At 42.3% G+C, this 26,534-nt stretch overlaps 1 protein-coding gene across 6 annotated transcripts in view; it reads right to left on the reverse strand.

Moving 5' to 3' along the window:
- Nucleotides 1-6,524: 6,524 nt before the first annotated feature.
- Nucleotides 6,525-26,534, reverse strand: part of emsy (EMSY transcriptional repressor, BRCA2 interacting) — a 73,498-nt gene continuing 53,488 nt past the window's right edge. For 5 of the 6 annotated variants that reach the window (XM_080197692.1, XM_080197687.1, XM_080197689.1 and 2 more), the window contains 5 exons: nt 26,375-26,530; nt 19,152-19,318; nt 15,566-15,994; nt 11,718-12,191; nt 6,525-8,093 (listed from right to left, as the gene is read on the reverse strand). In XM_080197692.1, coding sequence (XP_080053818.1) covers nt 7,884-8,093; nt 11,718-12,191; nt 15,566-15,994; nt 19,152-19,318; nt 26,375-26,530 — 1,436 coding nt within the window. In that variant the 3' untranslated portion in view covers nt 6,525-7,883. The remainder of the gene's footprint in view (nt 8,094-11,717; nt 12,192-15,565; nt 15,995-19,151; nt 19,319-26,374; nt 26,531-26,534) is intronic. The other variant, XM_080197693.1, reaches the window with a different exon arrangement.

A 26,534-nucleotide genomic window follows, 5' to 3' on the forward strand; every position in this document is an offset into this window, starting at 1 on the left:
AATATTTCTAAGGTGCCAACAGGCAGTCTTTGTGATATGAAAGGATTATTTATCGTCACTTCACAAAATACTGAAACTTAACTTGTCTCCACAGATGTTGTCTGGCCTACATTTGCTAGATTTTGGTATGGAGTCAAAAACTCAGGATGGTGATAAACAAAGCGTCAAAGTGGCGAAGAGTCCAAAAGCACTGTCAACAAGGAGGGTGTTATTAAAGTCAACTAAAAAGGTGATGCATTCCACCTTTCCAAGGCTTATCGCGAGGATGCAACTCTTCCAAGAATCTGCTATTAGATAAGCAGCCACACGGCAGACAGGCAATGAAACAGTCACAAAAATAAGTATTTGTTGGAAACTGGGTCAATTCACCTCTTTAAATAGTGGAGTTAATTTCTACCAGGACAGGCAGAGGTTTCAGTTTAACACTTCAATGGAAAGAAACAGTCAAACAATTGCTCACTACTGGTAATGGCAGGAACAAAGAATAAAGAAAATTACAGCACAGGAACAGGGCTTTTGGCCCTCCGAGCCTGCACCGACCCTGCTGCCCAACTGAAGTAAAATCCTCTACCCTTCCGGGGACCATATCCCTCTATTTCCATCCAATTTGTGTATTTATCAACACATCCCTTAAAAGTCACTATCATATCTGCTTCCAATACCTAGACCAGCAGAGAATTCTAGGCACCACCACCCTCTGTATAAAAAGCTTGCCACGTCCATTTCCTCTAAACCTTGCCCATCACATCTTAAATCTATGCTCCCTAATAATTGACTCTTCCACCCTGGGAAAAAGCTTCTATCCACTCTGTATCCCTCGTAATCTTGCACATTTCTATCAGACTGCCCTTGAATCTCGATCGTTCCAGTGAGAACAAACCAAGTTTCTCCAACCTCTCCTCATAGCTAATGTCCTCCATACCAGGCAACAACCTGGTAAATCTTTTCTGTACCCTCTCCAAAGCCTCCACGTCCTTCTGGTAGTGTGGTGACCAAAATTGAACACTATATTCCAAGTGCAGCCTAAGGTTCTATAAAGCCGCAACATGACTTACCAATTAATACTCAGATCCCTCTGCCTGTCAATACTCTTAAGGGTTCTGCCATTTACTATATATTTCCCATTAGATCTTCTAAAATGCATTACCTCACATTTGTCTTGATTAAACTCCATTGCCATCTCTCTGCCCAAGTCTCCAATTGACCTATATCCTCTGGAGGTTCCTCATCGTTATCCACAATTCCACAAACCTTTGTGTTGTCTGCAACTTTTCCTCCAAATCATTTATATATATTACAAACAGCAAAGGTCCCAGCACTGATCCTGATAAACGCCATTTGTCACAGCCCTCCATTTAGAAATGCACCCTTCCACTGCTACCCTCTGTCTTCTTTGACCAAGCCAGTTCTGTATCCATCTTGCCAGCCCACCTTTGATCCCATGCGACTTCAACTTCCGTACTAGTCTACCACGAGGGTCCTTGTCAAAGGCCTTACTGAAATCCATGTAGACAACATCCACGGCTCTACCCTCATCAATCATTTTTGTCACTTCCTCGAAAAACTAGATCAAGTTAGTGAGACACGACCTCCCCGTCACAAAACCACTGCACTGAAGCATCAGCCTAGAACATGGAAAAAGAACATGAGCTCAAGCAACATCTGCAGAAAGAGAAACGCTTGTTAAACTTTCTATTTCTCTCTCTCTGTAGATGCAACTCAATATGTTGAATACTTCATAGAATCCCCGTGGAGCAGAAAGAGGCCATTCAGCCCATCAAGTCTACACCAACTCTCTGAAAGAGTACCTTATCCAGGCTTAACACCCCCCCTCTCTGCCCCCAACACACAATCTCATAACCCCACACATTTACCATGGCCAATCCACCCAACTGACAAATCTTTGGACACTAAAAGGGCAATTTGGTGGGCTAATTCTCTTAACCTGCATATCCTTGTGACCGTGGGAGGACACCAGAGCATCCGGAGGAAACTCATGCAGACTTGGGGAGAACTTGAAACTCCACATAATCACCTGAGGTTGAAATTGGATGTGCATGCCTGGTGCTGTGAGACAGTAGTGCTAACCACTGTGCCACCCTGTTCCGATTTCAGATTGCTGCACCCACAACAAAAAAACCAAAGTCTGAAAACACCTACCAACTAACTGAAGGACAGCTTCTTCCCTGCTGCCAACAGAGTTTCTAATAGTCCTATTATATATTAAGTTGATCTTTCTCTTCACCCTATCTGTAACCGCAACACTGTATTCTGCACCCTTTCCTTTCCTTCTCCCTGACGTACTCTGTGAACTGTATGCTTTGTCTGTACAGCACACAAGAATAATACTTTTCACTGTATCGCAATACATGTGACAATAATAAATTGAATCAAATTTTGCATTTGTTTATGGTTGGGTGATGGAGTGAGATTTTAAATATGCAACCGCTTAAACTGAGGAGCTCAAAAAGGTCTCTGGGCAAAATCAAAGCTTGGGGAAATTAAAAGTTCTAATTCATTGCTGAATATTTTCACAAATAAATGCCATACGTGTACTGTTTTCAGGTGTACTAAGGTATAAAACCTTTGCTTTACAGTTATGCTATAACTATGGCATTAATTGGGAGTTCATGAGCTTAACCGTTTGATGTCAATCTTTAATTGGTATGCTGTTACTATAAAGGCCTAGGCTAACTTTATTAATACTGTACAGTATCTTGCAGTTAATTACAAAAGGACAATATGCAAACAATGTCAGTTTTATTCCTGAATTAGGCTGCCAATTATTCGTCCCAAAGTATGATAATTAATGCTATCCCTTATTACTCAAATTATATGTGCAGTTACGAGGGGAAATGTTGGCATAGTCACTGGACGAGTAAGCCAAAGGCTCTGAGATTTAAATCTCACCATGGCAGCAGGTGGGGTTTACTTATAATAAATCTGGAATTAAAAGCTGGTAGTATTAGTGGCTGTGAAACTATTATTAGTTGTTGCAGAAAACCTATTTGGTTCACTAATCTTCCTTAGAAAGAAATTTGCCAATCTGATTGACCAGCAGCTCTCTGGTCTCAATGCAGTTGGTGTTGTTGAGACTTGGGGCAACACGATGGTTAGCACTGCTGCCCCTCAGTGCCAGGGACGCAGCTTCGAGACAATTCCAGCTTCGAGTCACTGTCTGTGTAGAATTTGCACGTTCTACCCACGTCTGCATGGGTTTCCTCCGGGTGCTCAGTTTCCTCCCACAGTCCAAAGATGTGCAGGTTGATTGGCCGTGGTAAATTGCCCTTTAGTATCAAGGGGATTAGCAGGATTAATATACGGGGTCATGGGGATAAGGCCTGGGTGGGATTGTTGTCGGTGCAGGCTTGATGGGCCGAATGGCCTCCTTCTGCACTGTTGGGATTCTACGATGCAAGCAGTTCCCAGATTTTATGTCCCGGAGTCCAGGGCCAGGTAAAGAACAGACAGAAAGAGGGAGGTGGGTCTCTGAGGGACAGAGCAGAGCAAGGTGTTGTTCTTGACAGAGAGATGGGATGGAAGGGGGCCCTTAATAGAGGTTCCTACCTCCCCAATCCAAATGGGAATGCACCATGAGGCAAGACGGTTGAGACTATGCGACTGGACCAGGTTAGATGCTGCAATGGAAAGATAGTTTTGGAAGGAGATCACTCTTACCAAACTAATGAAGCAACAAAAATCGAGTACGTTAGACAACCAGTTTCCTCAAATGCATCCTGCCATGCAACTCAATGGATGAGAGATCAATTTGGTAAATCAGTAATACAAATGCAGAAAGAAACAACGTATGTTGATATCCTAGAAACTCAAACTTACTGATGTCTGCCGATGTGATCTTCCCCTAGTAGGAGCCAGAGGGTTGGAGATAATAAAGAATGTTTATGAAGCATTTATAAAATACTCATCAGCTTTAATTTATTTCATAATAAACACATGAAGAACACGAGTGCTCTTACTGTAAACAGTTGTCACAGCTGCCCTGACCAATTACATTTAACCCAACAGCTGTACCAATCACAGACATACAGATGAGGGATACTGTAGTCTAAACTGGCAGCTATTAGAATCTTACTGCTAATGAGCCAATCAACGTTTCAAAAATGATTTAACCATCAAATTTCAACAGCATCAGCTATAAGGCCAGGGCCATTACGATTCAACACGGGCTGGTCTCGGAACACAACTATAGAGTCATGTTCAAAAGATTTCCATTTTCTCGGGAGTATACATGGTAGTTACCAAGTTACTACTGCACTGGTCAATGTAGCTACTTTGAAAGAGAGACAACGTCTGCTTGGTTAGGAATGCTTATCCAAAAATTCTTTTGGGGGAAAAAAGGGGAGTAAAAGGCTGACTGAGATCTGTGTTCAAATCCAGCTAAGGGAATTGTGCGTTTGGGTCAATGGAGGATACCTCAGTTCAAGCAGTCTCATTCCAGCTCTTTTTAGTCAGGATAATCCATGGCACAAATTTCACCATCTCTGCCTCTAACCACACTGTACCTGACACGGGCAGCACAATGTCAGAAGCACAGGGCATTCACACCACCAACATCCCCGAGCTGCAAAAGCACAACTTCTTTTTTTAAAAAGAAAGCCCTGTCCCCCAGAGTATAACACGCTCCAGAAATTTTTGGAACAGTGACAGTTTGATATTCTTTTCAAAATCAAAATTTGCCCAAGATAGTCTCAATTTTAATCCCAGTCTGGTAGGCAATCAGGACACTGCTAAGTGGGTTCAGATCTCCTGAACCAGGGAGAGGGAAGTGAAAATTAGATAAGGCGTGGAAGGGGCTGGACAGTGATAACCTACATCAGAATGGGGTCTCTTTTGCACCACTGCCCCATTTTTACATGAAATGCATATCAGCAATGCCAGGCTCATAGTGGTACTTAAAAAACGCGCAAGCAAACTTTATTGCTTATCCAACCCCTCTGTGAAGCAATCCTAAAATAATATTCATAAAATTCATAGAATCCTACAGTGCAGATGGAGGCCATTCGGCCCACTGAGTCAGCACCGACCACAGTTCCACCCAGGCCCTATCCCCATAACCTCATGTATTTACCTTGTTAGTCCCTCTGCCATGGGGCAATTTAGCATGGCCAATCAACCTAGCCCACATATCTTTTGAGTGTGGGAGGAAACCCACACAGGCAAGGGAAGAACGTACAAACTCCACACAGACAGTCACCTGAGGCCAGAATGGAACCCAGGTCCCTGGCACTGTGAGGCTGTAGTGCTAAGCACCGTGCCACCCACAAATCTAATCTTTAGTTTTAAATAAAAATCGTAGCAAACACCCAAAAGTCTGAGAAGAAAGTGCACCACTGGAATGTGGAAAAATGCTAACATCTGGTATTTGAGCTGAACACCATTTCTGAGTTAAAATTTCACAGAAGTAAAAGACCAAACCAGCACAAAAGGGTTTCAACGCTGGTTAAAAATAGGAATGTGCGTGTCTAACAACTCACCATGAAATAGCAGAAAGAGACACATTGGATGATTTAGACAGTAAATTAGGGGTCCGTTCCTAGAATTTAGAAGGTGATTAATTCACATTTTCAAGATATGAAGGGGGGGGCAAATAGGGTAGGTTGTTAGAAACTATTTTCACAAGTTGGGTAATCCAGGACTCAGAGCACAGTAAACGTAAAAACTACTTTAAGGTCTTTTGGAATTGAGATTAGTAAACGCTTCTACACAAAGGGCAATGATAGATTTTTGTGTTATCCACAGATATTAAAGGATATTAGCGAAAACGCAGATTAGCTATCATCTCGCTGAATATTGCAACAGGGCAGAGGAGCTAAATGGCCTACTCCAGGCCCTAAGTTTGTCAGAAACTGGTCAATAAACCCAAAACGAATGATTGCAGTCAATTCTGTACAGAATAAGGCAGAGCCACTTGTTAACACTGAAAGTTCAATTTGGTATCTATTGCATGGTATTTGTAAGAGGAACACGACATTCCATATTTGTCTCTTGGTGGAAACCACAGACCACTGCCCTTATCAAAAGATCTTTCTCTGGCTATTTCCCTAACCCTTTCAAATGTTCTGCTCAGCATCTGGAGACTGGAATTTCCCCTCCCTTCAATAATTACAAAATAAATAATTTTAACTCTTTCAATTGTTAGCTCTGCAAGGTATGGCAAGTAATCACCCACATATTATTTTGATGGTTTTAAGAAGATGAATGATGTAATCCTGGGGAATCTCCCTGATGTCACAAGCCACTTTTCTGTATAGCAGTTTGCCTGAAAACAGACATTTGTGTGCTTATATGTTTTAAATCTAAAGGAATAGTACAGGGAAGACTGACGTGATGCACACATGCACAAACACACACATGCTAATTTGTTTAGCTGACGAAAGACACAATTCTCCCACATTTCAGGCTTCATTTTTTAAACTCTCAAACTGTTTCTATGTGATGTCCTAACAATGCAATCATATCCAATTCATGCAAACTGCTGAAGTGCTAAGAATACAGCAAATCACTTGAAATAAAACTGTTATTTATTGTGTACTAGCTTCACTTCAGCTGCATCTGAGTAAATATCATAAGAGAAGGCACCCAGAATAGAAATCGGTCACTAGATCAATTCTTTTGAGTTAGTCTTCTGTCAGGAAGCACAGATTTTGTGTCTAGCATCTCCATATTACTGTCATTTATAGCAATTGGGAAACTTGCTTTTTTTTATTAAGTTTTACCATAATTTCTTGCCCAACAATCTAGCAAGTTCAGGATGAGATCTTAAAAAAAAATCAGTTTACACGTGCCGTGTCTCTAAAATACGGTAGCACAGTGGTTACCACTGCTGCTTCACAGCTCCAGGGACCCGGGTTCAATTCCTGGCTTAGGTCACTGTCAGTGTGGAGTTTGCACATTCTCCTCGTGCCTGCGTGGGTTTCCTCAGGGTGCTCCAGTTTCCTCCCACAGTCCAAAGATGTGCGGATTAAGTTGATTGGCCATGCCAAAAATTGCCCTTAGTGGTCCTGAGATGCATAGATTAGAGGGATTAGTGGGTAAATATGTAGGGATATGGGGGTAGGGCCTGGGTGAGATTGTGGTTGGTGCAGACTTGATGGGCCGAATGGCCTCTTGTCTGTACTGTAGAGTTTTTATGATTCTACGAATAGTTCTTATTGAAGTAAGTAGGGATAAGAATCTACTTACCGTACATAGTACTTACCCATAGATTGCCCCCATCTTCTGGGTAACCAATACCATCACACAATTTGCACAACAAACGATATAATTAATACTAATAGCTTAAAGAAATGGCCAAATAATAGTAACGTAACATTCTCCAGGTGAAAGTTGGCCATGTAGATCTAGGTCAATAAGTAGATCTTCTGGGTGTCTCCGATTATCAAGGTGGAAACTTACTTCAGTGAGCTGAGTTAGAGATATCTTTTCTTTATTATTAATGGTACACATGTCAAACATGTCCCTCCCCACCATCCCCTCCCGAGAAAATTTAATCTCAAGTGTATGATCTCTGAAAGCAGCTGGAAGGATCAGAATAATGTGCCCAGAAATCTTAACATTCCTATTGGGAATACTGAGCAGAAGAACTCTTACAGATACGGCCAATTTTCAGGAAGGTGGAAATGTTGGGATTGTCTCCAAATTGTACAGAAAAGTTTTTTTTTACAAAAAGGACTTCCTACACAAGATTCACTTTTAAAAGTCTCAATGTATGCAGAACCTTCTTTACAGATTTCTTCTTTTTAAAAAATGTTGCTATGTACATTTTCTCTAAAAAAAACACAAATGTTTGTCTCCTTGTGGGCAGGTTTCTCCAGACTTTGACGAGTGCCTTGGTACAAGTTTTTGTTTTGCCCCTTATCCTTTCAATGTGGCTGCCCAGTGGTGCTTTCTGTTGAACCAGATTCCATACCCTCTTCATTACTACTGTCCACGTCCTGTTCCATGGCTGAATACTGTACAGATTCTTCATCTGCGATTCGCTGGCTGGTAAAGTTTGTGATGTCCAAGAGACCACTGGGTTCGACCACTACATTTGAACTGGATTGACTGGGTATGGAATACTGAGGTATAGACTAGGAAAGAAAGAAAATAATCACAGAATTTGACCCAATCTAACTGTGCAGATGTTAGCTCATTAATCCCATTTCCTTGTATTTTTTAAATTATTGAATTTTCTTGAAAATAACATTACAGAAAATAGTCACATGCTCTAACAACCCCGTACAGAAAAATATTCTAATATCTCTCTTCAATATTCTAAAGTTAAAACTAAATTTATAAAGGAGAAAATTTGCTTTAACAAAACATTTTTCATGGCCTCGAGACATACTAAAGCATCTTACAGCCAATTTTATAATAATTTTGAAATTAGTCGCTGCTGGAATGTGGGGAAATGGACCAGCCAACCATGGGCACAGCTAGGTCCCACAAACAGTATTGAATGCACAACCAGACAATCTGCCTGTTTGGTGATGCTGCTTAAGGAGTAACTATTAGTCAGGAAACGGGGTTAGGGTTAGCACTGCTGCATCACAGCACCAGGAATCTGGATTTGATTCTGGCCTTGGGTGACTGTCTGTGTGGGATATGCACATTCTCCCAGTGTCTGCCTGGGTTTCCTCCGTGTGCCCGGTTTCACAGAATCATAGAATCTTACAGTGCAGAAAGAGGCCCTTCGGCCCATCGAGTCTGCACTGAACACAATCCCACTCAGCCCTACCCCGATATCCCTACATATTTTACCCACTTATACCTCTAACCTACGCATCCCTGGACACTAAGGGCCAATTTCTTAGCATGACCAATCAACCTAACCCGCACATCTTTTGGACTGTGGAAGGAAACTGGAGTACCCAGAGGAAACCCATGCAGACATGAGGAGAATGTGCAAACTCCACACAGACAGTGACCTGACCGGGAATCGAACCCAGGACCCTGGAGCTGTGAAGCAACAGTGGTAACCACTGTGCTACCGTTTCCTCCCAGAGTCCAAAGATGTGTAGGTCAGGTGGGCTCACGGGGTAAATGCATGGCGTTATAGTGATAGGGCAGGGACTGGACCTGGACCTGGACCTGGGTAAGATGCTCTTTCAGAGAGTCGGTGCAGACCTGATGGACTGAACAGCCTCTTCCTGCACTGTAGGGATACTATGAACTTCAGATAGTGGCTACAGGACTTCTTCTATCCAGCAGAGGGGACAAATAAAACTTCTGTTTAATGTCTTATTTGAAAGTCAACAATCTCAGACAATGAATATTCCCTCAATACTGCATTGAGGTTTCAGTCTGGATTACATGCCATAGTTTCTGGAGTGGGGTTTAAACCCATGATCTTCCAACACCGAGTCAGAGTTACTGATTTGTAAACCAGTGAAAACAACTTTCCATTACCTACTCTTCCAAATTTTGTGACTTTGAGAGCCTCTTTAGACTTCTCTCTCCCCTTAACCTTCTTCATTCCAAAAAGGTTCCAATTGCTCAATGGCTCCCCATAGCTATAACCTCTCATTTCTGGCGTAATTCTGCTAAATTTGTAAAGTCAAGACTGCACACACAACAACAAAGCACAAATTAAATCATGTACATGAAACGCAGTTGTAAATAATTGATGTTATGTATAGAATAATAATTATTCCCCAATACACCATCTCGTCTGAACTCAGGAAAGCTACAAGAACCTAAGAAAGTCCAAGTGTATTGCAGTATTTAAAATGAAACCACCCAATGAAGGACAAAGTTCAGTGTTAGAAATCAAAGTTTAGAAAGAAAATAACAGAAAAGAAGGTAACACGAGTCCAAACTCGGGTTTCAAATTGAATGAAAAAGGCGAGGGAAGGAAAGGCAATTTTCACAAAGTGACCAGGTAAGTCAGTTACTGTTGAAAGATCATTAGCCAGAAATGATAGTCTGTTACTCTCACTTCAGATGCTGCCTGACTTGATGTGTATTCCCATTATTTTATGTTTTTAATCCAGTCTGATTTGGCCTTTAATTCAATTCTTTTCTATATTGCCAATTCCCTTTCCTCATTAGCTTTACGAACATCTTAGAACTGGGTCTGTCTTCTTTCACTAATTAATTTGATTGCACAGATTATTTGGTTTCTAAATTAGTCATATAACTACAGTCCGTGATAGAATGTACATCAAACTTATATACCTGTTCTAGTAGTTTTCTATACTGACATACATTTTTCCAACTCTAAGTAAAAGTAATACCTGACAATTTATTTATTTAAGGTTGTTGGAAAAATAAACTTTTCTCCAAAAATGTATTACGGCCAATTCCCTAACAAAGTTAATTAACTTTTGCAAGACTTGTGCTATGGAGAACTGAGAATTAATAATAAACAAAATGGTAACCCTCTAACCTCCAACAATACAAGGCAATTTACAACTTTAGTTTCTAAGTTATCAACTCACAAAGATGCTAAAACAAGCACAAATATTTGTTTAAAAATCCCCTCTAGTGTAAATACTTCATTATTATTAATCTCATATTAGTAAATTTCATTCTCATTTTATCATGACCTACTTTTATCTTTAGTTAATTGTTCCTGCTTATGCCAAATATCCTTTACTTAATTTTTACACAAATATGAGTTTAGAAAGTTACCATTAACCAAACTTTTCCTGATTTTCCCCATTCCTTCTTGCTCCAGAAGTCAGTAAGTATAGCTAAATGCAGTCCCACATAATGCTAGTTATCATTTGATAGTCAATTTAGGCTTTACTTAAATTATAAATCAACCTTAAAAGGTGAGCACCAAGAATCCTTTCAATTAATAGGTGCATCACAATCAAGCTTAATCCTGCCCTCAACTGGCATTCTTACACACACATTTCCAGTGGGAGTTGCTGGATAGCAATCAGGAGCAGAAGGTGGCAGATTTCCCCTCCAAAACACCAGTCCACCAAGACTAATTGTATCAGCTCCGTGACCATCTCAGGTAGGATCAGCTAAGTTCAGACAGACAGAGCATTGTACCGGGGACCTATTTGTGCTGCATAGCTCAACTGCTCACTGACTCAAGTGGGTTTATTAATCTGTTGGAAGGCAAGGACCGTTGTAAGTCTGCTTCTATTCAATAAATAAATACATTTTTGGCTTTTAGCTAACCCACTTTTATCCTGGTTATTTATCATCCATTTTGGGAGTGGCACTTGCCACATTGGCTCATCTTCTCAGCCGGACTTTGGAAAACAGATGTAGATACATTAAGTGGGGCAATATCAAACGTTGACACTTTTTAGTGCAGATTTGGAAGTGGCACTGATGACTCACTAACCCATCAGTAGCCCCCAGAGTTTGGCAACAATCAGAAGAGTAAACTCATTTACTCATCAAATACCAGGAATTTTTTTTAATTGCTCTTTATTTGTGTGGTGACATATTTTCAGTGAATCTAGACATTAAAATGATTTGGAGTTTTTAAAAAAAATTTACAAGAGGATTCTGCCAGATGCAGATGACAAAACATAACTGTGCATGTCTGTAACCCAAGCTCAGTGTTCAAAAAAAGGTGTGAGCCATTTACAACTGCATCTGGAATGAAATTTCCCCCTAATACTGTTTTAGTAAAAATGTGGTTTAAACTGTCTTGGGATCATTTTGCTTTTGGAGCTGAGGACAGAATGCCTCTGTGGTGCACATTCTTCCAGGCTGCGTCAAGATTTTAAACAGATACGCATGCTTACCTGAATAAGAATATCTGCGGATATTTCATCGGACTTCTCCTGTGTTACATTCTGAATTTGAAGATATTGGCTTTGAACAGCCTTTCCAGATCCCTCAGCCTCCCTAGGTGGAAGGGTCTTCGCTGGGGGCTGTTTGTTTTGCTGCTCTTTTAGCACAGGGGTCACAGATGGTTTCTGGAACTGATTTGAAGGGCCTGACTGCAATGAGCTTACTTTCTGTGCAGTGGGCTTCCTCTCTCTGCTAGTGTCTACTAAGGAGGCTTCCGCATTCATTTCGATCTGGGCCTCCATCATGGAAATCTTTAAAATGTCTGTTTCCATTGACTTTTTGGAAGATTGCACCGTGTAATAGTTTGTCGCCATTACTGAACTCTCTGAGCTGCCACTGGCCGTTTTCGTGATGGTAGTGGCCTGGTAATTTCCAAAGGTTATTTTGGTGACCGCTGCTCCTTGCGTTATGATGGCTGGCTGTGCCTGCAAACGTCAACAGAAGCCCTACAGTAACCATTAAATGACAATGGGAGAACAGAGCAGAACAGTCTGGGGTGGTTTTAAAAGTTACTCCGAATCAGAGCAGTTCTGATGAAGGGTCTACAACTAGAACATTTTTCCAGCTTTCCTCCGGTTGAGTTGCTGCATATTTCCAGAATGTTCTGTTCTTATTTCAGTTTCCAGCATTTGAAGTTTTTTTTTGCTCTGTCTCTCTGAATCAGTGAAGATCTGGAATGTCACAGTAGGCTGATCTAGGGACTGAGCCTCCTCTCCAATTATAGCTCTCCCTTCCCGCAAGCCCATCAAACTCAGTCTTTTGCCCTGGTATCAATTCTAAGTAAACGCCCCAGTGTCAAACTGAGTCATGTAGGCCAGGAAATTTCCAGGTTTGATGCCGGCCTGTACCGAGCGTCTGGGTCTTTGGACAGGGCAGGGGTAGGGATTGTAAAATTGGCCATGGTGTCCTGGGAAAGTGACAGAGGTGACTAATAAATGCTATCCATTCCTGATTGCTATTGAGTGACCATTCCTGAAAATTGCTTGTGTGCAGATTGTCAGTAAACACAGGACTAGACTTGGCTGCAATGCTGCCCACAAGTCAAAGCCTCCCAACACTCCACCTAAGCTCACACATAAAAACTGGCCAATTGTGTGCTCTGGGAGGGCATTCAAAATTCACGAAACTGTAGTTCAACACGGAGGGAGGGAAATGCAAACTAGCTACGCAAGGAAATGAGAATATTCATAGTACTTATAAAATAAAGTTAAATTTGTAATACTTAAAACTTAGACTGGCTAAAAAGGAAACATTACCTTATGCTTAATCTTCCAACAGTTATTTTAAGATAAATTTAAATTTAATCTGCTCATCAGCCTTGTTAGCTGAGGTAAGGCAAGTCCATTCCTGTACATTACAAGGAAAGTGCAAAGAGGCTACAAATGAACATGATGCAAATCTTGCCTGCCAGTTAACTGCAAAATGAGTTCATTCTCAATTCATTGGTACCACCCAATGCACCAAACCATTGCTATTTGACACTTCATTGGCAATCCCAGTAGCTGAGGCAACACCCAGGAAATGTGAAACTCTCTTTCTATAACATGGGACACCTTTCCAAGCTTTTGGTTGAGGTAGAATGTCAAGGCACACTAGAATCCAGAAGTAAAAGACCAGTTTTCTACCTAAAGACCCACAACAACTCGCTAGATATGGGGCAATTTGAGGGAGATGGCGATCTGGTGGTAATGTCACTGGACAAATAATCCAGAGGCTTAAGCTAACATTACCAGAAGGATGTCACCTGGTATGAAGGGCATTAGCTATGAGGAGAGATTGAATAAACTGGGATTGTTCTCCCTGGAAAGACAGAGACTGAGGGGCGACCTGATACGAAGTTTATAAAATTATGAGGGGCATTGATAAGGTGAACAGTTGGAAGCTTTTTCCCAGGGCAGAAAGGACAATTACAAGGGGGCACAAGTTCAAGGTAAGGGGGGAAAGGTTCAGTGGAGATGAGCTGGGGGAGTTTTTATTTTTACACAGAGTGGTGGGGGCCTGGAATGCACTGCCAAGTGAAGTTGTTGAGGCAGACGTGTTAGTGACATTTAAGACTTAACTGGACAGACACATGAACAGACAGGAAATAGAGGAATACAGGCAGTTGGTCTGGATAGGACAATGTGATCGCACAAGCTTTGAGGGCTGAAGGGTCTGCTCCTGTGCTGTACTGTCCTTAGTTCTAATGTTCTGGAGGCATGGGTTCAAATCCCACTGCAGCTGGTGGAGTTTAAAATCAATTAGGACTATTAAAGAAGATTTTAATCTGCCATCTTTCCACAGCAATATGGTTGATTCTTAACTGTTCTTTGAAATAGCCAAGCAAGCCACGCAGTTCAACGGGCAACAAATGCTGGCTTGCCAGCGATGTCCATGAAGGGGTAAAGAAAAACAAAGCAGGCATTGCACTGTAGTTAGAGTACAGAAACAGGCCATTCAAACAGGTCTATTCCAGTTCTTTTATACTCTAAACAACCCTCCTCACACCATATTTCAGCTAATTTGATTGGCAATCCCTTCCATTCCTTTCTCTCTCCAGCTTTCCCTTAAATACAACAATGTTATTCACCTCAATTAAAATGAGAGGAACTCCATGTGCAGAAATGCAACATTCTATACATCATGCTGGAGCTCAAAAGCACTAAGCTTCTTTATTGAAAGATGGCACTTTTAGCTTTGACTGCAAATTATCCACCTGGGAAAGTAATACTATACCAAGTGAGCAGGCTCACTTCATCTACTGTTGACACCACAGTCTTAGCAAAGCAGGTCCTGCAATTCTCATGCTGCAACTGAAATCAATAGACATTCCAGTGTGTTTTATATTGAATAGAGGGAAGAAATACCAAGCTAATTAATGCAAGATGCAAAGTCCAAGAGCATTTATCAGCTGCAGGCTTTCTGTGCAAGAACAGGGTGACAAAATTTTAGAATTAGAACAATGTTGGCAAACAGCAGATCCAGGAAAATCATCTTAAAAACGAGGGACTGCAAAATACAATGTCACAGAGGATAGTCACAAGAAAGTAAAGGCATTAAGGAATATGGAGAAAAGTCAAGGAATCTGGAATTAAAAGTATGACTTAGCTTACAGCCAGCAAAATGGCAGACTAATTATGAAACAAATTGTTCTAAGAGACCAAAATATTCATAATACATGTTTAGTTGAAAGTACTGAGAGCAAATTAATCGTGGCAACCTCTAGCAATCTCTAACCTAATCTCCTGAGGCTATTCCAATTTTTACAGTGCATCTCTATTGATTTCATCTGCCAAACCACTTTTACCAGAAAGATCTGTATTTAAGAACATGCAGTGATCAAGGTACTGGCAAACGGAAATAATGAGGCATGTTTGATTTATAACCAAGAATAGTTATAATTAGTAATTAAACTTATAAAAGTCCAATTCTTGCATCAAAGCAAATCAACAGCTTTCAATGGAATGGTAGCAGGTTTGCTACCTTTGGCCACACACTCCTGGTTTGGAGTGGGAATGGGGAGATTAGCAAAGTTTCCAGCTACTGGTCATTATCCAAGAGAAGGGGGGGGGAAGCATAAATAGTTAAGTTAAAACACGCACACAAACACACCAAGAGCGCTTATAGTAAATCAAGTTCAGATCATTTCCAAAAGATTCCAGTGAGTACATCGCAAACCTTCAGAATGAATGTCAACGACCATTGCTTTGCAGCATACAAACTACTGCTCACTCTGATACCTGCTATCTTTACATTATGGTAACGAGCAGAAGCTGCTGAAAGGTATTATACCCTCCCAACTATTATGCAATGGTGTTACCTGGCCAGGAAGCGGTTGTTCGGATGAGACAGACTGTTGTTTTACGGTTAGCTGGGTCTTATCCGGCTGATGCTGGAGATGAGTAGGGGGCTGTAACTGGGGCTTCGGTTGTGCTTGCTGCAGCAGTTTAGGCAGTTGCTGTGGCTGTTGTGCTTTCACTGCGATCACCTGCAGCATGGTTTGCTGTGTCTGAGCTGTTGCTGTGGACACTTGCTGCAGTGCTGGGGATTTGCTCGGCGCCACCTCCTGAGGTTGCTGCAATTGCTTATGTTGCTGGTGGGATGGTGGCACTGAGGTGTTGGATCTGTAGAAGAGGCCTGTCTGCGGGTCCAATGTATCCCCTTCCTCTACTTCACTTTCTTCAGCCTCAGAGTCATCTTGCTTGGCTACAGCACCCTGACCAGAAACAGCTTGTAATTTTATTGGGATCTGGATGCAGATTTCAGGAATAAAATAACAGAAGATTAATGCAAGACACAACAGAACTCCTCAGTTTAAAAGTTTTCATTTTTTTGAGATCGGGCAAAGAGAAACACAAACCACATTATGTTGCTCAAAATCTTCAGTGCAATAGTAAAAATGATCAACTGCATTAAAATCCTTGTGCCACAATAGTAGGCTCAAGTCCTACTCCAGGTTTAAGCACCTAACCTGGACTAGCCCATACCAGTGCAGTACTGGGGAATGCTGCACGATTGAAGGTGCACCATTTTTCAAATGACACATTAAAACAAGGCTACGTCTACCTATTCCAAAAGGTAGAGTTGACCTTAACTCTCACAGCATTATACGAATAGCCAAGTTTGGCTAGCTTTTGCAAATATGTACTCCTCAGTCAACACAACCACCAAAAATATGTAGTCATTTGCCATGACAAGTTACTAAACTTCAAAGAAATTCTTTGCAAGTGAAGCACTGAAATTTCTGGGTATGATAAAGCACCGAATCATCTTGTAAAAATAAAGTTACAGTTGGTTTACATATTTTTAAATGAAAAACTTATTTTAATCCTTCTGGACTTCGAATTACTCAAATCAGTCACGTTCAAAATATTTTAATTTCACCTTTACATTACTGTCAAGTACAAAGCAAATAAGCATGATTGAAATTGATGATTTTAAGCTCCCATATGTTTGTTCATAGGGTGTTACATGGAAAGTAAGAGCAGCAGGAGGCCATCTGGTCCTTCAAGCCTGCTGCGCCATTCATTATGATCATGTCTGATCAACCAACTCGATGGCCTAATCCCCATCACACCCCGCTACAGGTACAAAATCCTGAACTAGGAACAATGTTTTGAAAGTAAACTAAATTACCAGGGGCTGTACAGATTAGAAAAACACTATTCCACTTGCTCTTTTGACAAAGCAGCACTTACTGCCCATCTCTATTTGCTCCATTGTGAGCTTGCTTCCTGATTTTTACTGCATGGTTTTTACTAGTCTCAACAAAGGACACCAAGGTGCAATCAAATGCCACAAATCTGGAATCACCTGTAGGCCAGATAGGATCAGTAAGTATGACGGATTCCCTTCACTGAATGACACCAAGTGAATCCACTGGGATCCAGCAATTTTCATTGTTCTTTTCCCTGCCTCAAATCCATAAATTTCACAACTTACTGTGGTAGAATTTAAACCCAGTCAGAATGAGCAGAGCACATGAGGGGGTGGGGTTGGAGGTCCATGCCTGTAATTTTTCCCCAGAAAATTCTAGACTTTGCCTTCATTGGGCTCAGACCAGGCTTTTCTCCATAAGGGGGACACAAAGCTGCATGATTTTGGCTAGCTAATGTTACCCTGCAACATTACCAGATGCCTGAGAAGGTACATATGCAGAACAACTATATAAAGAGAAGCGGTGTGTGTGTGTGTGTTTGTGTGGACTTTCCACAAAGTTGAATGCTTGGATTTTAATTGTAACGATTAATAATTTCAAAACAGCAGAGCTATTAAAAACAGGTTAAGTGGTTATTATTTAATTGCTGTTTGTAGAATTTTGCAGTGTGTAAAATGATTGCCTCATCAAGTTTACTTATGTTTGAGACACAATTGACACTATACAATTTAACCAGCTCTTTATTCCAGTCATGCGTATTGTAAGCAAACATTACACACCATGTAAAACAATTGTACTCCCTACATCCAAACTTATATAACAAGCATAAAACAGGGCAGGAAAACCTGCCCATCAATCTGCTATAATGCACTCTCCTGCACAACCCTCCCCAACTACTCAGGGGAGGGGAAAAACCTGTGACCAATTTTTGGAAAAACCCTGGGAAATTCTTCCTCGCTCCTGAAAGCTGTGATTAAGCAAGTCAATTGGCTGACGAAGCACATGACTCCGTTTTCTTGTAGAGGGTTAGGTTTTTCTGAATAACTTATACTGGTACAGCAAATCTGGGCAGGTGCCTTGAATCTATTAGCTTAACCTGCCCTTGGTCAGCATACTCTCTCATTTGGCTGTGTGAAAGGAGTTCTGAAGAATATACTAATACACAGAAACAGCCTAGCAAACCAAAACCACTTCTCATCATAGCAGTAGCCACAATATTACATTTAATCCCCTTCTTGCTAAGCTGAAACACCAGTAGTACTGCACCAATTGTCCTTTAATACCTCACCTGACACTCAACGGTTTAGACAGCTTTTTAATTATAAATAAGTAAGTAAGTTTATTTATTAGTCACAAGTAGGCTTACATTCACACTGCAATGAAGTTACTGTGAAAATCCCCTAGTTGCCATATTCTAGCACATGTTTGGGTACACAGAATTTTTAGCATGGTCAATTCACCTAAGCTGCGCATCTTTGGGCTGTGGAAGGAAGCTGGAGCACCTGGAGAAAACCCACGCAGACACGGGGAGAATGTGCAAACTCCACACAGACAGTGACCCAAACCGGGAATCGAACCCAGGTCCCTGGCACTGTAGGCAGCAGTGCTAACCACTATGCCGCCCCACCCAATCATACTCTCACCTCACATCCATCTACATGGGAGGCCAAAAGGATTGCTGACTAGCAGTCAGGAGTGGAAAGTCTAGTTGATTTTCTTCTCTCCAAGGGAAGTAATTGGAGCAATCTACTGCCTTATGATTTTAATGCCAACAAGTGCCGATTTCAAGAGAAGTTACTAAGAGATCTTTGGAGCAGAGCGCACATTGTCCTGAACTCTAACCTCTCCAAAAAGTGCCGTTGCTTGGATCTGGGAAACACTTTTGGTAAATTACTTTGAACCCACGGCAGGTCCAATGGCTGCAGCTGGGATTGGGAGAGCTTTGAGCCAACAGTGCACCGAACAGCAGTTCTGGCACCAGTTGACTGGCTCTACTCCTGCAGCAACAGGAACGGCCAGGAGTGCTGATGGAGATGGCAGAAGCAGGGTCAGTGAGGGACAATACTTCCAAGATTCAAAACAGCTAGGCCTGGTGCAACTGTAGTACTCTTATTATTTACCAGCTCCCGTCTTAAGAAGCAAAGGGAGCTCTATATTGCAACTAAAAAAAACCCTCTATATATTTTTCTCTAACTCATCCAGCTGGCAGCCCTATTTGTAAAACATTTGTGCATTGTCAAGTAATTACCTGCTGTAGAATGTGAGTGACTGCAATCGCTGAGGATACTGGAACAGATTTCATCACTGCAGGAGACTGCGCCGTTTGCTGCTGTTGGCCACTTGGTAAAAGCGATGTCAGTGCTACTTCACCAGAACCAACACTTGAACCAGATACTGCTGGTTTGATATTTTTCCCTACATTAAAAAGGATGCTCAGTCATGAAAGAAAATACGTGCAAAAGGGAAACAATAAAATCGCAAGACAAACTTTCGCCAGTTGCAAATGGAGCCGGAAGAAAATATGGAAACAAAGTGCAAAGTACAACCCCTTCCTGCCACCCTCCCCTGGCTCCCCCACCTGACCCTTAGCAACATGACATTAAAGATAGACCTAATTTACAAAGAGGGCAGGGGCTAGCTTGTTTCTACTTTAATATTTCATTAAATATTTCCATGGATTCCATGGATTTTTAAACAGAAGCTAACGGACCAATGTGCTTCCTGGCACAATTCGCAACATCAGCACCAATGCAGTGTTTCAAAACAGGCTTCAGAATTATTTGATTTCTTCACTTTATTGGTTGTTTTTGCAGCCTGACTCAAATTCTATATCTCTGCATCCAGCTTTGCAAATAATTTTTCATGCAGTTGGCTGCAGGAATTTAGTGCTGAAATTGTAATCAGTATTACAATACAGTGTCACTGCAGGCATTTAAAATCGCTATCTGGTTTTGAATTAAACAAAAGCTGGTCAGGCTACAAAGGGTAAACCATGGGGTCAGCTGCACCAGGCTCTCTGTGATCCAGCCAAGTTCTGGTGCTTACTACCAGATGGATTAAAGGAGAAGAGAGAAGGATAAATGAACTGGAACTATGCCATTACCACCTTCATAACAATACACGTGCAATGTACACTTGAAAAATAACCTAAATCTGCCCTGTAACTAAATAAAAATAGTTCCCCCAAACTGCTTTGCACACTTGTCAGCGAGATAGTCCATGTGCCGTGTGAATAGCCTGCGATTTCCTTTTGCGCAATGCCCCTTTTAAGACCAAGGATGGGCTGGGGAATTTCTGGAAGAGTGTTAATTGGTTTCCTGATTATGACATCCTGGGTTCCAAGAAATGTCTATGTGACCCGAGATTGCCATGGGAATGAGCAGCTAAGAAGCAAAGGGTAATTAGGTAACTAATTGCACTGGTATACAGCTTCAGCCAGTGTTTATTTTCTGCAGTTCTGAACGCAGAATTTGAGAAAGGGGAAACAAGCAAGGTTCTTTCCAAATGGAAGAGTGTTCTTTTTTAAAAGCAGTTTTCAAACAGGTCCTTGTGGCAAAGCAGGTCTGGAGCAGAGACTGCATTACTGGGCATGTTATTCAATCAGAAAGAGCAGGGTGCTGAAGGGCAAGGAATTGAGGATTGGACAATACCCACTGATGCTGATACAGTGTGGCCAGAGCCCACCAGACTGTTTAAAGATTGGAAAATAAACTCTTTGGGAATTCTGCACTAATAGGGCCATCATGGCCAAGCGAGACAGGATTGTAGATATGCACCTTCTCAGTGGTACCCTGGCCGGTGCTTCAGATGGAATACAGTTGCTGGTGAATGAGACTTAATGGCAAAATGACTGAGTGCAAAGTGAAATATCCTACATGGCTTTTCCAATTGGACCTCCATTATGAGACTGCACAGGGTGCACTATTGGTGTGGAATTTGCAGCATATTTTTGTTGTATCAGATATTTAAAGGGAAATTAACCTGTGTTTTTGATTAACCTATTAATTACTGTAGTCTTAAGAACAAAGAACAACCCAGCACGGGAAACAGGCCCTTCGGCCCAACGAGCCCGTGCCGCCACATCGCCCTACACCTATTCTACCCTGCATGTCTACGAATGGGACCCTACTCAGTCAGATTCAGGGAAGAAATAGTGTCAATTTGGTGGAAACCAATTAGCCTAAGAGCACATCTTTGGGGTGTGGGAGGAAACCGGAGCGCCCGGAGGAAACCCACGCAACCACAGGGAGAATGCGCAAACTCCCACAGACACAGGCCCAAATCCATGTATCTGCACAGCTAGCAGTGCTAGTCACTGAGCTGTTGTGGAGCCCGTCTATCGGTCCAGGATCAAGCACACACACCGACATGAAGTACTAGGCCACTCCTGGACTTCCAAGAGCAGCCCACGCACAACCCACCGTGTGCATGCCCCTCGCTTGACACGAGGTGGACCTCCACCTGTGGAATAAAGACAAAACATATTAGTTATACAGCCTGCCCTTCCGGTGTCTCCCGAGGTTTAACCCTATTTAATAGCCCCTACCATATCCCTCCATTCCCGTTTCACTCATATGCCTATCTAACTGCATCTTAAACGAGTCCAACGTGCCTGCCTCCACCACCCTACTCGGTAGCGCATTCCAGACCCCCACAACTCTCTGTGTAAAGAACCTTCCTCTTACCTCCAAATTATACCTCCCCCCCCTCACCCTTAAGTGATGACCTCTTGTGTTCGTACCCAGTCTAGGGAGCAGTCTCTCACTATTAACTCTATCTATTCCCTTCAGTATCTTATATACCTCTATCATGTCCCCTCTCAATCTCCTTCTTTCCAAGGAGAATAGCCCCAGTCTCCTCAGTCTCTCCTCGTAACCCAGTCCCCCCATGCCAGGCAACATCCTGGTAAACCTCCTCTGCACCCTTTCCAGAGACTCCACGTCCTTCCGGTAATAAGGTGACCAGAACTGGACGCAGTACTCCAAATGCGGTCTAACCAACGTTCTGTATAACTGAAGCATTAGACGGCAGCTTTTATACTCTAAGCCCCTTCCTATAAAGGCTAACATCCCATAAGCCTTCCTAACAACGTTCTCCACTTGTGACACAACCTTCATGGATTTGTGGACCTGCACTCCCAGGTCTCTCTGTACGTCTATACTCCTAATCGGCCTACCTTTTATCACATAGCTCCTCTCTGCATTATTCCTTCCAAAATGCATCACCTCGCATTTGTCAGGATTAAATGCCATCTGCCACCTATCTGCCCACTGCACCAACCTATCTATATCCTGTTGTATCACCTGACAATCCAGTTCTGTACCCGCCAACCCTGCCATCTTGGTGTCATCAGCAAACTTGCTGATCACACCACCTACTCCCTCTTCTAAGTCATTTATGTAGACTACAAAGAGGAGAGGTCCCAGTACCGAGCCCTGCGGCACACCACTGGTCACTGGCCTCCAGCCCGACAAGGTACCCTCCACAACTACCCTCTGTCTCCTATTTCCCAACCAGTTCTCAATCCACCTAACTACCTGGCCTCGTATCCCATGCGCCTTAACCTTTTCTACCAGCCTACCGTGAGGGACTTTGTCAAACGCCTTACTGAAATCCATATAGATGACATCAATGGCTCTCCCATCGTCAACCGTTTTTGTCACCTCCTCAAAGAATTCCACCAGATTCGTAAGGCAAGACCTCCCTCTAACAAAGCCATGTTGCGTATCCCTAATCAGATCGCAACGCTCCAAATGCTCATACATCCTACCCCTAAGTATTTTTTCCATTAACTTCCCTACCACCAACGTCAAACTCACCGGCCTATAATTCCCAGGGTTATCCCTACTACCTTTTTTGAACAACGGGACCACATTTGCTACCCTCCAGTCTTCTGGGACCTCACCTGTGTCCAAAGAAGAGACAAAGATGTGCGCCAGAGGCCCAGCAATTTCATCTTTCGCCTCCCTAAGCAGCCTGGGATAAATACCATCAGGCCCCGGAGCTTTATCCGTCCTTACGCTACCTAAAAGCCCTAGCACTTCCTCTCTCGTAATAACTATATCCTGCAACTGAACCTCCGCTCCCTCCAAGAGACCGCACGATTCCGAACCCCTCTCCTTCGTGAATACCGACGCAAAGTATTCATTCAGGAGCTCCCCCATTCCCTCCGACTCAATACACAACTCTCCACTCTTGTCCCTAAGAGGACCAATTTTTCCTCTAACTACTCTCTTGCCTCTAATATAGGAATAAAATGCCTTAGGATTATCCTTAATCCTACCGGCCAAAGCCATCTCATGCCCTCTCTTCGCCCTTCTAATTCCCCTTTTTAGCTCCCTCCTACTCTCTCTATATTCCTCCAGCGCACACTCCGTACCCATTTGTTTGGACCTATCATACGCCTCCCTCTTCTTCCTGACCAAGTCTTCAATATCCCCCGTAATCCACGGCTCTCTAATCCTACCTTTCCCATCCTTTCGCTTAACCGGAACAAACCTCCCCTGCAACCATTTCATTTTGTCCCTAAAAGCCTCCCACTTGCCAACCGTGGACTTGCCAGCTAACAGTCCCTCCCAGTCAGTTTGCTGCAGCTCCCTCCTAATCCTGCCATAGCTCGCCTTTCCCCAGTTCAGCACACTCCCGCTTGGACGACACTCGTCCCTTTCCATTTTTATCCTAAAGTAGACGGACTTGTGGTCACTGTTCGCCACATGTTCGCCTACCTCTACCTCACCCACCTGCCCTGGCTCGTTTCCCAACACTAAATCCAGTATAGCCCCTCCCCTAGTCGGGCAAGTTACATACTGTTCTAGCGACCCTTCCATAACACATTTCACAAACTCCTCTCCCTCCGTACCCCCAGCTCTAGGCCCCCTCCAATTCACTCCGGGAAAATTAAAATCACCCACTACAACCACTCTATTCTTTCTGCACCTGTCCAAAATGCCCCTGCAAATTCCCTCCTCCACTGACTTTGGGCTGTTGGGTGGCCTATAGTACACCCCTAGCAGTGTGATCTCTCCCTTTTTATTCCTCAACTCCACCCACAGCGACTCAATCCCTATCTCTTCCATATCGCCCTCCCTCTGCACTACTGTGATGTTTTCCTTGACTAACAGTGCCACCCCTCCACCTCTCTTCAACCCTCCTCTGTCACACCTAAAACACCTGTACCCAGGAACATTCAGCTGCCAGTCCTGCCCTTCCCGTAACCTGGTTTTCTTTTCACTAGTGTATGGGAGATTCCTTCCTTCTTAAAAAGTTATCAGTTTCTATGGGGGTAGACAAAAAGCAGATTTCCAAAATATGTCAGCTAGAAAAACATGCTGGCCAATTATTCAAATAATGGAAACAAAACCTTAGAGGATTTAAACTCTGTTCAAGCATAAACACATCTATAGTTTGTCAGTTTGTTTGGGTAAAGATGACAGACAATGCCACAGAGGAAACATTCAACAAAAATTACAAACATCTGATGATGGCAACTGAGAATTTAAGACCTGCAAGTACAGATTACTGCATACTGTCAATTTTCCTTTTCATAAGAAAAATTCCAGTCAAGACCCAATTGCAAAGCAATTCATAATGACCCAGTTGCATTAAGTTTTCTACACTTGCTGCAGGAGCCCCAATCCTAACGCACACACACCATACACATGAACACAGAACTGTGTCTAAAGCTACTGGAATGCTGCCACCTGGAGGCTTTGACAAACTGGGAAAATTATAGAATCATAAAATCCCTGCAGTACAGAGGAGGCCATTCGGGCCATTGAGCCTGCACTGATGATAATCTCACCCAGGCCCTATCTCCATAACCTCACATATTTACCATACTTATCTCCCTGACACTATGGGGCAATTTAGCATGGCCAATCAACCTAACCCACACATCTTCGGAGCGCTGAAAGAAATTGGAGCACCCGGAGGAAACACAGGCACACACAGGAAGAATGTGCAAACTCCACAGTCACCCCAAGCCAGAATTGAACCTGGGTCCCTGGACTGTGAGACAGCACTGTGCTACCATACTCCGAATTATTAGATGAATTACTGAGATGCACCAACTTAAACTTCGATTATCTTAAAAAATAACTTCCACAGCAATAAAGATACCTTCATGCAATTGTCCCTTTCCCACTTTTGTTCATGTTAAGTGTACAGTTGTCTATCTTTCACTGCCCGCTTGTGACTCACATACTACCCGTATTGCAGCGTCTGCATCTCCGGTTCAGAATGAGTCTCCCAATTGTCTTTTCCATCTTTTCCCAGTAATCTTGTTTGGCATGCATAGATGTTTCTTTACTGATGTACTCAATCTTTTTTAAAAATAATGCCCCATTCACTTCATTACCCACTATATATAATATATTCCACTTCGGAATTTGTCTGATTTCACTCACCAAAGACTGATTCCCCGAGAGGAAATGGTCAAATGCAGCAAGAAATAAAGGAAAAATAAAGAAAGTTTGGAAGTGGAAGGATAAAGACACTAAGATTAGTTGCAGGCGATTGAATTTCTTTTAGCTTTATTGGAAATTGGAAAATAACTCGTGTCAAGCCAGCTGGTGAACATACTTTCTAACCCTAACAAGTTGGAGAATCTTGCTTACACATTAGCATTGTGGAAAATAACTATTGCAGAGAGAGTGAGCAAGAGAGTTTGACAAATAATTCAGTGGCCTTTTCACATTTTACTTAAGTGACACCTTAGATAGCAATGGGTACAACAAACCCTGAAACTTTAAAGATTCAATCAGCTTGCTGCTCAGAAGGAATGCTCATTTGACAAAAGGAATCCAAGTCTGTGAGAATTCAGTACAGCAATGCTTCAGAACACAAGGAGGTGAGTTTGACAGCAACATGATCACAGTGCCACAATGAAACTGGATCTTTCAATAAATAAAAAGCTGAGTTTGAAACAGTCTCTCCTGAAGATAATGGCATTTGAGGTGTATTGTGACAAGGACACGGTTCAGCATTTATGGTGATTTTTAAGACTGCAAGTGTTTGTAGGATCTTTAACTATGGAAGCCATCACAGCTGAACCCAAATTTAATAACCTGTATACCCAAACCTTTTTAAGAAAGTATTAATAGAAACTAGTCAGTGGATGAAACTCCTGTTCTTGTCTCTTGTTCCATGCTCAGCAGCCGGAGTAACTAATTGGAGAACACTGCCTCAAATGAACCTAAAGATTAGCAGAAACAGACTAAAACTGGATTAGTAACAGAACAGATATGAAGTGTCCATGTCACCAGCTCAGCACCAGAGCAGCTTACAAAGTTTCTAAGTCTTTCAGTTTTGTGACCTTCTGAAATGAAGCTACTGAAGGTGATTGAAAGGGAACGATATTTACACTGCTTTCTTTATAAAAGTCAGAAAAATAACAAATATTTCTTTAGCGTACATTTAAAATCTAATAGCCTTGTTTTATTTTAAATTCAAGCCACCGTGACGGACACTTACCAGAGCTGAAGTACTCTGAAGCCAGCTCCGAGTCGAGTGCAGTGATGGCTGGGCTTTCTGGCGACAGTCTCTTTTCCTGCGTCATTTGGATTGGGACTGCCATCTGACTGAGGTCGATGGTAGGCTGCCGAGATTTAGATTCCAGCTTTTCTTTACCTAT

This window comes from Carcharhinus amblyrhynchos, chromosome 10 (assembly GCF_965287045.1).
Source record: "Carcharhinus amblyrhynchos chromosome 10, sCarAmb.v2.hapA, whole genome shotgun sequence".
NCBI classification, from domain to species: domain Eukaryota; kingdom Metazoa; phylum Chordata; class Chondrichthyes; order Carcharhiniformes; family Carcharhinidae; genus Carcharhinus; species Carcharhinus amblyrhynchos.